The 13,422-nt window shown below is 39.2% G+C and overlaps 1 protein-coding gene across 2 annotated transcripts; it reads right to left on the bottom strand.

Moving 5' to 3' along the window:
- Positions 1-3,179: 3,179 nt before the first annotated feature.
- Positions 3,180-12,294, bottom strand: soul5l (heme-binding protein soul5, like). Of its 2 annotated transcripts, none has more exons than XM_033625166.2 (7): positions 12,162-12,294; positions 10,088-10,147; positions 8,350-8,431; positions 8,147-8,267; positions 7,921-8,060; positions 7,223-7,386; positions 3,180-6,037 (listed from the first exon to the last, which is right to left on the bottom strand). In XM_033625166.2, coding segments are annotated over exons 1-7 (1,059 nt in total). In that variant the 5' UTR covers positions 12,164-12,294; the 3' UTR covers positions 3,180-5,547. The 2 variants fall into 2 exon arrangements, with proteins under 2 accessions (XP_033481057.1, XP_033481056.1); XM_033625165.2 differs by having other exon boundaries at positions 12,034-12,175.
- Between the last annotated feature and the right edge of the window lie 1,128 nt (positions 12,295-13,422).

The raw sequence follows: 13,422 nt of genomic DNA, 5'->3' as shown, positions 1-13,422 counted from the left end.
ACTATGAGGTTTTTTCCATGATTTTTGACAACATGATATACTATGACTTTTTTTCATGATTTCAGATGACATGCTATACTATGAAGTTTTTTCATGATTTTCAACGACATGATATACTATGACTTTTTTTCATGATTTCGGACAACATGCTATACTATGAGGTTTTTTCATGATTTTTGATGACATGCTATACTGTGACATTTTTTCATGATTTTTGATGACATGCTATACTATGACGTTTTTTCATGATTTTTGACAACATGATATACTATGACTTCTTTTCATGATTTCGGACAACATGCTATACTATGACTTTTTTTCATGATTTCAGATGACATGCTATACTATGAGGTTTTTTCATGATTTTTGATGACATGCTATACTATGACGTTTTTTCATGATTTTTGACAACATGATATACTATGACTTCTTTTCATGATTTCGGACAACATGCTATACTATGACTTTTTTTTCATGATTTTGGACGACATGCTATACTATGACTTTTTTTCATGATTTTGGACGACATGCTATACTATGACGTTTTTTCATGATTTTTGACAACATGATATACTATGACTTCTTTTCATGATTTCGGACAACATGCTATACTATGACTTTTTTTCATGATTTCAGATGACATGCTATACTATGACGTTTTTTTGACAACATGCTATACTATGACATTTTTTCATGATTTTTGACAACATGCTATACTATGAGGTTTTTTCACGATTTTTGACGACATGCTATACTATGAGGTTTTTCATGATTTTTGACGACATTGAATACTATGACATTTTTTCATGGTTTTTGACGACATGCTACACTATGACGTTTTTTCATGATTTCTGACGACATGCTATACTATGATGTTTTTTCATGATTTTTGACGACATGCTATACTATGACGTTTTTTCATGATTTTTGACGATATGCTATACTATGACGTTTTTTCATGATTTCTGACGACATGCTATACTATGACGTTTTTTCATGATTTTTGACGACATGCTATACTATGACGTTTTTTCATGATTTTTGACAACATGCTATACTGTGACGTTTTTTCATGATTTCAGACGACATGCTATACTATGATGTTTTTTCATGATTTTTGACGACATGCTATACTATGACGTTTTTTCATGATTTTTGACGATATGCTATACTATGACGTTTTTTCATGATTTCTGACGACATGCTATACTATGACGTTTTTTCATGATTTTTGACGACATGCTATACTATGACGTTTTTTCATGATTTTTGACAACATGCTATACTGTGACGTTTTTTCATGATTTCAGACGACATGCTATACTATGATGTTTTTTCATGATTTTTGACGACATGCTATACTATGACGTTTTTTCATGATTTTTGATGACATGCTATACTATGCATTTTTTCATGATTTTTGACGACATGCTATACTATGACTTTTTTTCATGATTTCGGACAACATGATATACTATGACTTTTTTTCATGATTTCGGACAACATGCTATACTATGACTTTTTTTCATGATTTCAGATGACATGCTATACTATGACGTTTTTTTGACAACATGCTATACTATGACATTTTTTCATGATTTTTGACAACATGCTATACTATGACTTTTTTTCATGATTTTTGACGACATTGAATACTATGACATTTTTTCATGGTTTTTGACGACATGCTATACTATGACGTTTTTTCATGATTTTTACAACATGCTATACTATGACTTTTTTCATGATTTTTGATGACATGCTATACTATGCGTTTTTTCATGATTTTTGACGACATGCTATACTATGACTTTTTTTCATGATTTTTGACAACATGATATACTATGACTTTTTTTCATGATTTCGGACAACATGCTATACTACGACTTTTTTTCATGATTTCAGATGACATGCTATACTATGACGTTTTTTTGACAACATGCTATACTATGACATTTTTTCATGATTTTTGACAACATGCTATACTATGAGGTTTTTTTCATGATTTTTGATGACATGCTATACTATGACGTTTTTTCATGGCTTTTGACGACATGCTTTGCTGTGACGTTTTTTCATGATTTTTGACGACATGCTATACTATGAGTTTTTTTCCTGATTTTTGACGACATACTATACCATGACGTTTTTTCATGATTTTTGACGACGTGCTATACTATGAGTTTTTTTCCTGATTTTTGACGACATACTATACTATGACATTTTTACATGATTTTTGATGAAATGCTATACTATGACATTTTTTTATGATTTTTCACAACTTACTATACTATGATGATTTCACATTATTTTTGACGACATACTATGGTATGACATTTTTTTATGATTATTGACGACACAAATTGTTTGATTTGGCAAACCATGCTAGTACTTTTGTATTACCTTTTTTGTGACATACTGTACTATTACGTTTTAATGATACCTTTATGACATGCTTTTATGAATATTTCATGCCATGCCATACTATGGCCTTTTTAAAAGTTTTTTTAATGGCACACTATACTATGACATTTTTAATGACGTTTTAATGGTACATTATATGTAGTGGCTTTTTAAAATAATATTCTATACTATTGCCTATACTATGATTTGTTTATTCATGGCGTACTATCATCTGACTCCTGCAGTGACATTTTTAATGACACAACACTACCACTCTTTTAATAATACTTTTATAACATGCTTTACTATTAAATTTGTTATGACTATAAATATGACATAAGATAATATTACTTTATTTTTTAATATAGTAAGTTCTAATGCGAATAGTCTTTAAATCTGTATTTAGATTTTTTTTGCCTGTTTCTGAGCAGAACAAGCAAAAAAATCAATACTGACATATTTCCTTATAAAAGATTTTACACAATGTGCCTACCTGGATCAGGTGCAGATTCTGGAGCCATCAACCAAGGACTGAAGAGGAAACTTACAGCAAGATCATTTAACAATACTGGTCAAACTTTGTTGTAACAATGTTATCAAAAAGAAGGGAAGTGTCCTCTGGTGTCATTGTTATGTGCTATTTGTCATACTACCACCTGATGATGACAAAGTAAGGAATGTTTTAAATCCTAGACAGAAGTGAAAAACACACATAATAAAAATATTCACGTAAATCACGTCCAAAAACAACAATAACACAATGGGTCAAGCAAGAGTTTGTTATGGTTTTTTATTGCACCTTCCTCAGAACACAGTATGTAGCTCAGAGACGCATAGATAATTTATTAACTGATGTAACTTGTATTGCATTGGTTGATCAGGCATGATTCTTTGGGATCTTTGAAGCAGTCCTTCCTTCTTACTTGCTTTCAATGAGGGGTTGTTGTGGGCTAATTTTCTAGGTAGAGATATGTAGAAAAGTGTGTTCAGGATTTAACATTTGGTCAGAATTTAGTTAATTTCATGTAGCTAGACCCATCACCATATTACCATTCTGCTATATTAGAAAAATACTGTGGCTTGTTTTTGATTCTCTAAACCAATCACAATCGCAGTGATGCTGCACTTGCAAAAGAGAGTCAGTGGGGAACACACACAGTGACAGGGCTAACTGTTAGCATCACACGGCTAACACTGCCATATCTAAATTAAAGACAGCGACAGCTGTGGGTAGACTCTCTGGGAGGAGAACAGCTCTGTTGACAGCGGCACCAGAAAGTTTGCTGATGCAGTGGGGAGTTGGGATGGTCTGAGATCAGACCCCCAATGCAAAATAGAACATATTCAAGTATTGATTGACTGGGGATGTTTCAAAATATGTGGCCAATCAAACCAGACTGGCCAGTTGTTTTATTCATTGTAGATCTTTACAACAATTGACAGAAAGCAGGCATGGCTTATTGCATGAACCTAACCTGCATCTGGTGAGTCAGACTAGAACTGAGTTAGAGCCTTATGTTGTACAGTGTGCAAAAACAAGGTCATAAGTAACCTGTGGGATTTCCTTTAGAAACGAACACGGTTTTGAAAACATTCAATGTCTTTTATCAAAACTCAGTGATATCTCTGGAGCCTGACAAACATGTTAAATATATTTCCTACCACATATAACATTTGGAAAGTTTCTGAATCCAGGATTATTTAGATATTCCTACCATCTTTTTCTCCTTACTTAAAGGCACATTTATAATTGCTAAGGTTAGGTCAACCCTGACTTTACACCATGCCCCAATGTGTGAAAGCATGAAATAACACAGACTTAAAAATTTTAGGGGAAGGTTCAAGGTTCAAGGTTTTTATCGTGGAAACAGTGAACAAGATAACTAACGCCAGTACTGATGGGGTACAGTACTGATGCTTACGTGTATGAATATTGCTGTTCTGTACTAGCTTGAAACAAAACTGACTGTTAGGTAATATTTGGTTAGTTAGCAGGACAAAAAAATCTGTTGTTAATGTAAATGTTTACACCTGTGTGGATTAGATTTACTGATAATCAAAGATGCAAAAACATTTATCACTCTTTTTGCTGAACTTTTGACAGTGAAACTAAGGTTACATCCAACGACAATCCACTTTCTGCTACACAGAATACTGTTTATCTCATATAAGTTTGTTATAATTCAAGTTTAAATTTTTAATGAATATTGAATATGTTCATTGATTTTTAGGAGACAAAAAAATCTAATCAAATTGCTTAGTGTCATTACAATGACTTAAAATACTGAGTCAATACGTTTTGCAAAACATATGCATTTATAGGCACTTTCGATCTCTATGTCTGGGGAAAAAGGTTCGATCAAAAGTAATAATTTCATAAACTCTACTTTTATATAAAGGCATTCTGCATTAGTGCTTAGGTTTAAGTTGCGCCAAAGATCCCAATGAATGTGCACACCGAATTTAAAATGATTCACCAATATGTTGCCACAAATATCAAATTAACTGACATGAAGCTAAACAGAGAGAAGAAGTATGTAGGATGTTATGACTAGAAACTATTGACAGAAACTTGAAAGAATCACTAACTACAGCTTCAAACTTCATTTACAGGAGAACACATTATGGTTGTTAAGCTTCCTCTGATATGTCAGCTTCTGTGGTTAGTCCCAGCATAAGCTTTAGTTACCAATTACAGACAGATTTCCACTGAAGTCCTATTAGTTGCTAAGTTAGTTTTAGGGATACACTGATCTTAAACGGCATCTATCCCTGCCTTTAGCTTTAGCTGGGTCACTCAACACAACAACCTCGAATTCTAACTTTCTAACTAATACATACATCTGACTTAATTCTATGATGCAGCTGTATGACAAGCTTAGAACAACAAAGTGGACAAGCATGTGTCTGCTGATACAGGAAGCTGCAGGTGCAAAGCTGTGACAGAACATATAGTTAAACACTAAGTGCCATAAGGAGGAGTTAGTGTAACACACAGGAATAGAGAGATAAGGAGGAAGAGAACGGCTTGTCCTTCTATCACACACTTTCACTCATTTTTCTGCAACACCTCCACTGCTTCTTTTCTATTTAGAATTCATGTTAATATACCTGGAATAGCTGCTTAAATCAAATTGACTGTTGCTAATGAGCGTCGACTGGCTCGACCACGGGGCTGCTGTCAGCTTGTGTATCCAGAGAGCTGTGGGCTGTGCTGTTCGATAGGGCGGCGTCAGACTGGGGCTCCAGGGACGGGCTCACAGAGGCGGGGTCGGAGGAGTTGGTTGTGGAGTCCAGCAGGATCTGAGTGGAGGTGGGGGTTTGGCTGAACGGGGCGTCAGCAGGCAGGTTGGTTGATAGACTGGGAGGAGCGTTGGATGGGGGGAAAGCGGGGGTGTCAGACAGCGTTGGTGAGGATGCGTTGGATGTTGTATTTGAGGATGGGTTGGAGGGAGTGAGTGAGAGTGAATCAGAGAGTGTGTGAGGGAGCGGGTCAGATGAAGAGTCTGTGGGTGAGTTGGTCTGAGTTGGCCTGGGTGTGTGCGCAGGGGTCGGCTCCTGCGGATCCGTGCAAACTAGCTCCCCCTCAGCCACGTACCAAACCTCATTGTGCCTGTTCAACAGCTTCAAGGGACTACACACACAAACACACACACAAGAAAGAGGAAGAGAGACAAACACAACAGTTAGAAGAGAGTGACGTGTGTGTATAATGTAATCCATCATGACTGATTCTCTCAGGCTACACAATCTTCTAAATTAGTTAATTTTAGAAATTTGTGATTTCAAAATACACATAGCGGCAGCTTTGCTGATTGGCAGATGGCAACTGTTATTGTGGGAATATAAATCATTCCTGCTCTGCAACATGAGCCCTCTGAATGACAAAATTACAGGTCACCTCAGTCATTGCTTATTAGGTTAATCATGATGGTACTGTGACACCTGAAAGTGAAAGGCTGCTACATTTTACAGAAACACCCAGAGTAGGTTTGTGCATCTGAAATCTAAATTTTGTTGCAACTGTGCAAAGCATTTAAGACAAGCAGCAACCTCCGGGGCTGAAAAATGAAGCCAATGCAAAAGTGCCAAAAACTGCAGTTCCTCAAATGGCCACTTGAGGCTGGCTCCAGAAACGAGTCAACCCCACAGACCCCCATGTTAAAATGGCAAACTAATTTCCCCGTTCAAGATAACTGTACAGGGAAATTAGCTGATTAGACAATGTTAGTTTGGTAATGTAACCATGGTGTAGCACCCAAATCATATAGTATAGGTTGTGTATTTCAGCGTGTTTTCAGCAAGTAAAAGTTAACTGTAACATTTTGGTTGCTTAAAAAAGTCTTGTTCAGTGTTTGGTTGTACTAAAAGACCCTCTTAGGAGTCTAATGTTAAATTTCTGGTTTAAAGTCTGTTATTCTTGCTAGCAAAAATTAGCATTAGCATTTTAGCGATTAACCACAGACTGTAATCTACCGTCCTAATTAAGCTACCTAGCAGCTAGTGCATGTGTTAGCTCCACCCTGTTGTTAAAGAAGGTCATGTCGGGCTCCAAAAAGCCAAGATGGCGACGGCCAAAATGGCAAACTCATGGCTTCAGTGCTGGAGTCCATAAACCAATGGGTGATTCCACGGTGGCTTTGTCCATTACTTTTACAAAGTATATGGTTTTTAAACTTTTTTAATAACGTTATTTTATGACATACTTTACTTGGAAAATTACACAGAATATTAAAAAACGTTAGAACGTGAAATAGTCATAAGTGATTCCCATCTACCAATACGAAAGTCTGAATTGATAAAGTACTGTGTGTGATACCTGTCATAGCCGACTCCATAGTGGTAGCTGTGGTTGTAGGAAGCTCGAACCCTCGCCAGTTCTTTAGTCAGCAGATGAGCGTGAAGCCTGGAGGTGACTGACAGCATCCAGCCTCCATAACTCCTCACATAGACATCCATCTCTGGCATCTCAGTAAAATACAGCTGAGCAGGAGACACAGAGGCAACATCAGCAGCCGAACATTGACACATGATGCATCACAGGAGACAGATACAGACTCAGATACAAAATGTTGTTCCAAAGAGACAAGAGCACACACACTGAGTCCAAAGCAAAAACACAAGGCAGAAAAAGTGAAACTGACTATTGAGATCCTGGAAAAATAGCTGGACTGATTAAATTTCGGTCATTAATTAGTTTGATGTTTGTGGATATCGACAGCCCAGTTTTGATGGATCAAACAAATCAACCATGTGCATTTGCAGTCTTGCACAGACTGATGAAGGACAGCAGCATTGACACATCATGAGCCAGCATCGTCTATTTCTGTTCTGCTGATTGAGTGAAAGCATCACAGAATGCTGTACCTCAATTAAGGCTATCGACCTTAAATCAATGATCAAATTACACACAGATACTAAAAGCATTTGAGGGAATGACTCACCAATTCCGGGGAGGAAAAAAATCTGCCTCAGCATGCACCTCAAGGCTCTTTCCCTCACCATCTGTTCGCTTACCTTGTCATTGGTGGGCACGGGCGGCTTCTCCTGATAGGCTGCCGGCAGGGGGAAGTTAAGTGAGTAGATAGCCGGCTCCCACATCTTGGTCTCCTCTGGGATCTTGACCAGGACAGGGGCAGTCATCTCCATCTGGATGCCTGCGAGACGACAGACACACATACAGAATAACACGCAGAATGAACGCACTCTTAAAGCTGCTTGTCTGCTCTCGTCCTGTCCTTACCTCCTTCATTGGCTCCAGTGATGTACTGGAAAAGTCTCCTGAAAGCCATGGCTGCACCCACGCCCATGAAGTAGGCTTCGGCGTCTGTTGACACCCAGCGAGTGGGGCTGTAGTGTCGCACCTGAACACACACATATCACAAATTGTCTTTGAAGTGATGTGATGGGAAGATATATGTGCTGTCTGAGTGGAGTTTCACCCACCTCATATTCATCTGTTTTGCAGACCAGCTGATATTCCAGACATTCCTTTGACTCGGTGCAAAAGCTGGTGTTGGTGCTCGGTCTGTAACAGAGTGATGGACAGGGTTGTTAACTTTGTATACATTTGTACATTTCCAATTTTGTGGCAACAGTTTAAGGGAAGATGCTCTGCTGTTTCAACATGTCAGCAGCCTTCTGCACAAAGCAACGTCCATAAAGAAATGTTTTCCAGTTTTGGTGTAGAGGAACGTGACTGGCCTGGACAGAGCCCTGACCTCAACCCCCATCCGACACCTTTGGGATGAACTGGAGTCAGACCCTGTGCTGGCAAGCAAGCAAGCAAGCAAGCAAGCAAACCTTTGACAACAGAAGTTACATGAAGAAATAATGGGAAAGAAATGAGATAGAAAAGTCAATATATTAAAACGAGGAGAATCTAACTGAACTAAAAGCCAAAGAAAATGCTTTGTGCTTCTTAAGGAAAGGCACTGATTTGGCTTTTCAGAGACTTTAGTAGATGGTGTTCCAGAGTTGCTTGGCAATATCAGCAAAAGCATGATCATTTATACACTGATCAGCCAGAACATTAAAACCACTGACAGATGAAGTGAATAATAATTATGATCATCTTGGGACAATGCAATGTTCTGCTGGGAATCCTTTAGTCCTAGCATTGATGTGGATGCCACTTGACACGCACCACCCATCAAAATGTTGCAGACCAAGTAGACTCACAAGTTAGTCTTTAGACGCTTTGCTTAACTAAAGACTGATGACTTTCTCCCTGATTTTGTGTTTAGATGGGCGGATACAATTTCAGAGTTTAAAAAAAACTCCCTGCGTTGCAGCACCAATAGTCAATCCGCAGGGCGGTCCTTCGGTGGCTCGCTGAACTCTTCTGCTTGTAAACATAGTCCGACTAGAAACACGTGTAGCGGTACAAAATGGCTCAAGTCGCTGTAAGTCCTTCATTTCCACAATCTTGTGGACTGAGCACACGTTTGATAAAACGGAGTTAAATCTCTCGGCATCCATTTTCAAGCTATCTGTGTGTTTGTGTCCTTGCAGACGAGAAAAGGGGGAGCGCACATTTCTGTGAGGGCGTGTCCTTTTCAAAAATGCAAGAGGCGTTGCTTTGTTGCCGGCTGTTTCCTCCGGTGTGTTAAACACACTTTAGAAAGGAGTGTCCCCAGACTATCAGAAGGCGGAGATGTCTGATTGTCTGGTGGCGAGACTACAGACCAAGCACAAGTGCACCCCCCCCCCCCAAATTCCCCAGGTCCAAATTGAATTGAGCATCCCTCTGACATGCCAATACCCCACCTCGCAACCCACAGGACTGAAAAGACCCACTGGTGCCAAGTCCAATCCAAGGAGGCCCCACTGTGGATCAGACTTGGCTCCAGGGTACCGGCATGTCCCATGAATGCTTGATCGGATTGGGACCTTGGAAATTTAGAAGCCAAGTCAATGCCTTGAGCTCTTTGTCACATTCCTTAGGCCATTCCTGAGCAGTGTTTGTGGGGCACTGCCATCAGGGAGTGGCATTGCCACGAGGAGCTGCAGCAATGTTTGAGTGGGTGGTGCGTGTCAAGGGGCATCCACATGAATACCAGGGGCCCAAGGATTCCTAGCAGAACATTGCATTGTAACAATATCATCAATGTCATTTCCCTTACCTGTGAGGGGTTTTTAGGGGTCATGTGGTACCTGTTTCTATCTTAAGCGATCAACTTACCCAACACTTCCTTCAGCAGAGACCACTAGGGCCAACAACGCCAAGACTGAGATGAAAGCCCTGAGGAAAGACACAAGTACAAATCAAGCGTCTTCATTTAAAATGCTTTTAAAGAATAACAGTGAATCGACTAGTGGTTTATGTAACTATGTACATTTACTCAAGTACTGTACTTAAATACAGTTTTGAGGTACTTGTACTAAACTTGTAAAAAGCGTGGGGCACAGCCTAACGCGGGGTAAATTGTAACATGGACTTTTTATGTCGTTCCACAGGGTCAATCCTTTCCTGCTTCCGGCCAGTTGACCACAACACCTCCAAACAGTGACAAAATTCCACAGATTGGACGTGTTTCAGTGGAGATTTCTTTGTCATACTTGTTTTTCAATTGCTCAGCTGTCTGTGCAAGTCATTGAATCCAACCATATATCATCGTAACAACTGTCTTGTTGCCTAAAACACAGCACCATTTTGAACTATGTAACCAACTCCCAACAAGTGTTGGCTCAGCTTGATAAAATGAACACACAGCAGGGTTGTAATGTGGTGTTACAATTAAGCCAGGTCATAGGTCATTGTCTCTATTTTTGCACCTCAAACTTCTGTTCAGTTTGAATGAATGTTCTTAATTAAGGAGATATACTTTGCATTTAATTGTCAGGTATCTTATTGACACAGTTTCACAGTCTAGTCAATATTCCTACAGTCGATACTCTTATTTTGACATGTGGATCTAGGTTACCCATTCCTAGACATCTATCGGTCCAACCATTGAATATGGATGATAGACTGACAGAAGGATGGATACCTGTATGGATACCTATCCTTCCCCTGATGTAGATGGAGACCTATATAGAACTGTGTTGAATTAATCGAGTTAAACAGACCTTTCCAGCAAGTGTTACAACTAACCCTCTGCCTCTTCCACTTAACCCCACCCATGGGGTACGTTGCAACATTTCACTTCCACCACTTCTCAGCACAATTGTAGAAGAAAGGTAAGTTCTAGAAAAAAACAATTACTGTTTATTTGTAGCAGAGATGTGCATGTTGTTAGAATAAAACAAACAGTTTTAATAACATTCAGCCCGAACAAAAATGTGTTAAGTTGTGCCCCGCTCTCCCCTATTATGTTTGAGTAGCTAAGCAGCTAAACTAGCCCCACCTATAGCAGCTGCAACATTAGTCATGTTTATTATACTAATGTATGCATCAGTAATTATGATCCAGTAATATGATTTAATTCTGAAATGGACCATGCTGCATAATGAGCATTTGTTTTGATACTTTAAATACATTTTTTTTTTTTTACTGATACTTATGTACCTTAAGTAATATTTTATATGCAGGGCTTTTAAAATTCTTATACTGTGCTACTTTAACTTAAGTAAAAGGTCTGCATACTTATTGCAACACTGTGGCAGGGACCAGTGACTGATACTGTTCGATGACAAAAATGATAAAAAAAATTATACGTCGGAGGAAAATGTTTGACTGACGGATTTTAAGAGGCTTAGTGAGTGAATGTGTGTGTCAGTCTGCGCGTCAGTGTGCTGCATTCCTGTGTTTGCACTGCAGAGATGAAATGGGACACGTTTTCCTGCTCTCACAGCGACGCAACGAGGGGAGAGATCTGCTGCATCATCATGCTCTGCATGCCTTCTCTAAATCAAAGGCGTTTTGAGGTCATTGAGAAACAAGGTCTTGTAGCTCATAATATCCCCTTCATCATAACATTTATTACTCTTTAGAATAACCAGACATCTGAATTCAAAGCCGAGACTGTTTTTTTTAAATTACAATAATTTAAATATAGGGTTAATCTTCTAGAAATACAATCAGATCATGTCTATCTGCTGTTCTATGTATAGAAACAGCAACTTATTAAATATTTTAATTTTCATGCGAGCACAACCGACCAACAATAACGCCAAAATCAACTTTACCTGTGCATGATCGCTGCAGAAAAGTCGCAAAAATAGACCTCAGCTATGGTCAAACATTCCTGGAGAAATTCCTCCTAATATACCTGCGAGATATTCATTTACTCCGATATATAAGAGGTGATACTCACATTGTCCCGGCCCCGCTGTGCGTGTCCTTAACACCTGCCAGGGGAGTGCAGGGAGGCGGAGCGGTGTGATGGAGACTGCAGTCTGCTGCACTCTGACGGGCTCCGGTGGATTTACTGCGGACTGCAGTGAGCAGCAGCGTCCACCCGACACTCGCAGGGAGGGAGGGGCTGAGCTGGGCTGAGCTGAGCTGGCACCGACCAGCCTGCCAACTATTGGCCCAACACTGGACAGATGATATGTGCCTGTTACAACCAAGAGTTCACCTCCAGTGCTGCAGCAGTGTGAGATGAAGAGAATCCGCCATCATTAATCCTTCAGTGTTTAACCATGAGAAGTTCCACATTTAAACTGCTCTGGTGTGGGCTGTTAATGGTCTGCAGTATGTTTGCATAGTTAAGACAATATAACAATAATCAGCTGCATGATGAGTTATTATGGAAGGTGCATGCTGTGCCAAAAAAGCAGACTTTAAAGGACCATACCACTGTGTTTAGTTTATTCTACATAAAAGGTCCAGTGTGTAGGATTCAGGAGATATATTGGTATACATGGAATATAATAAGCATGTTTTCTGTGTAATCTCCTGAAAATATGAATCATTGTGTTTTTGTTATCTTAGAATGAGCTGTTTAAGTATGTAGGGGCGGGTCCTTGTGTGCAGACATCGCCATGTTGCACCACTGTGTTTCTACAGTAGCCTAGAATAGACAAACAAAACACTGGTTCTACATTGAGCCATTGTATTTTTGTGTATTTGTCAGCCACTGTAGTTAGCAGCCAGTCCGTAACAAGATCACTGGATAAACACTGATTTTCTTTTTAACACGAAACTGCTTCATTCAGTGTTTTAACCACTTTAAATTACTGTGTCCATTCATTTTGTTGAGGAGACCTCTGTGGATTATTAGGCTCTCAGTAAAAACCACCTGAACTTCAAGGTCATATTTTGTAAGAGAAAAAAGGTGAGCACACATTGGCAGGTGTTGGGCTAGCCAATCTACGATGTGCCAAACTTGTAACATGAAACTGCCCTATTCAGTGGCTTAACTGGTGTAAATCGGTTTGTGTTGGAGAGGAAGAGACATCTGAGGATGATCTGGCTCCTGATAAAAACCTCCTGAACAATTAACACTGAAGGAATTCTCACTGGGAGAAGTTTCAGCTGGTTGCAATCTGCAGTATTCACTGCTAGACACCACAAAGCATCTTTTAGTTTTTACTTCTAGTTGAGGCTTCTAATCCTCACTTTGAGGAAAAAAA

This window comes from Epinephelus lanceolatus, chromosome 3, assembly GCF_041903045.1.
Source record: "Epinephelus lanceolatus isolate andai-2023 chromosome 3, ASM4190304v1, whole genome shotgun sequence".
Lineage (NCBI taxonomy): Eukaryota > Metazoa > Chordata > Actinopteri > Perciformes > Serranidae > Epinephelus > Epinephelus lanceolatus.
This window is presented reverse-complemented; position numbering and strand designations above follow the sequence as displayed.

What these genes read in the sequence shown, in the direction of transcription:
- soul5l (XM_033625165.2), bottom strand. An exon ending in CACTGGAGCCAATGAAGGAG is followed by an intron (nt 8,061 to 8,146) that starts GTAAGGACAGGA and finishes GTCGTCTCGCAG; the next exon opens with GCATCCAGATGGAGATGACT. An exon ending in CCGTGCCCACCAATGACAAG is followed by an intron (nt 7,387 to 7,920) that starts GTAAGCGAACAG and finishes TCTCCTGCTCAG; the next exon opens with CTGTATTTTACTGAGATGCC.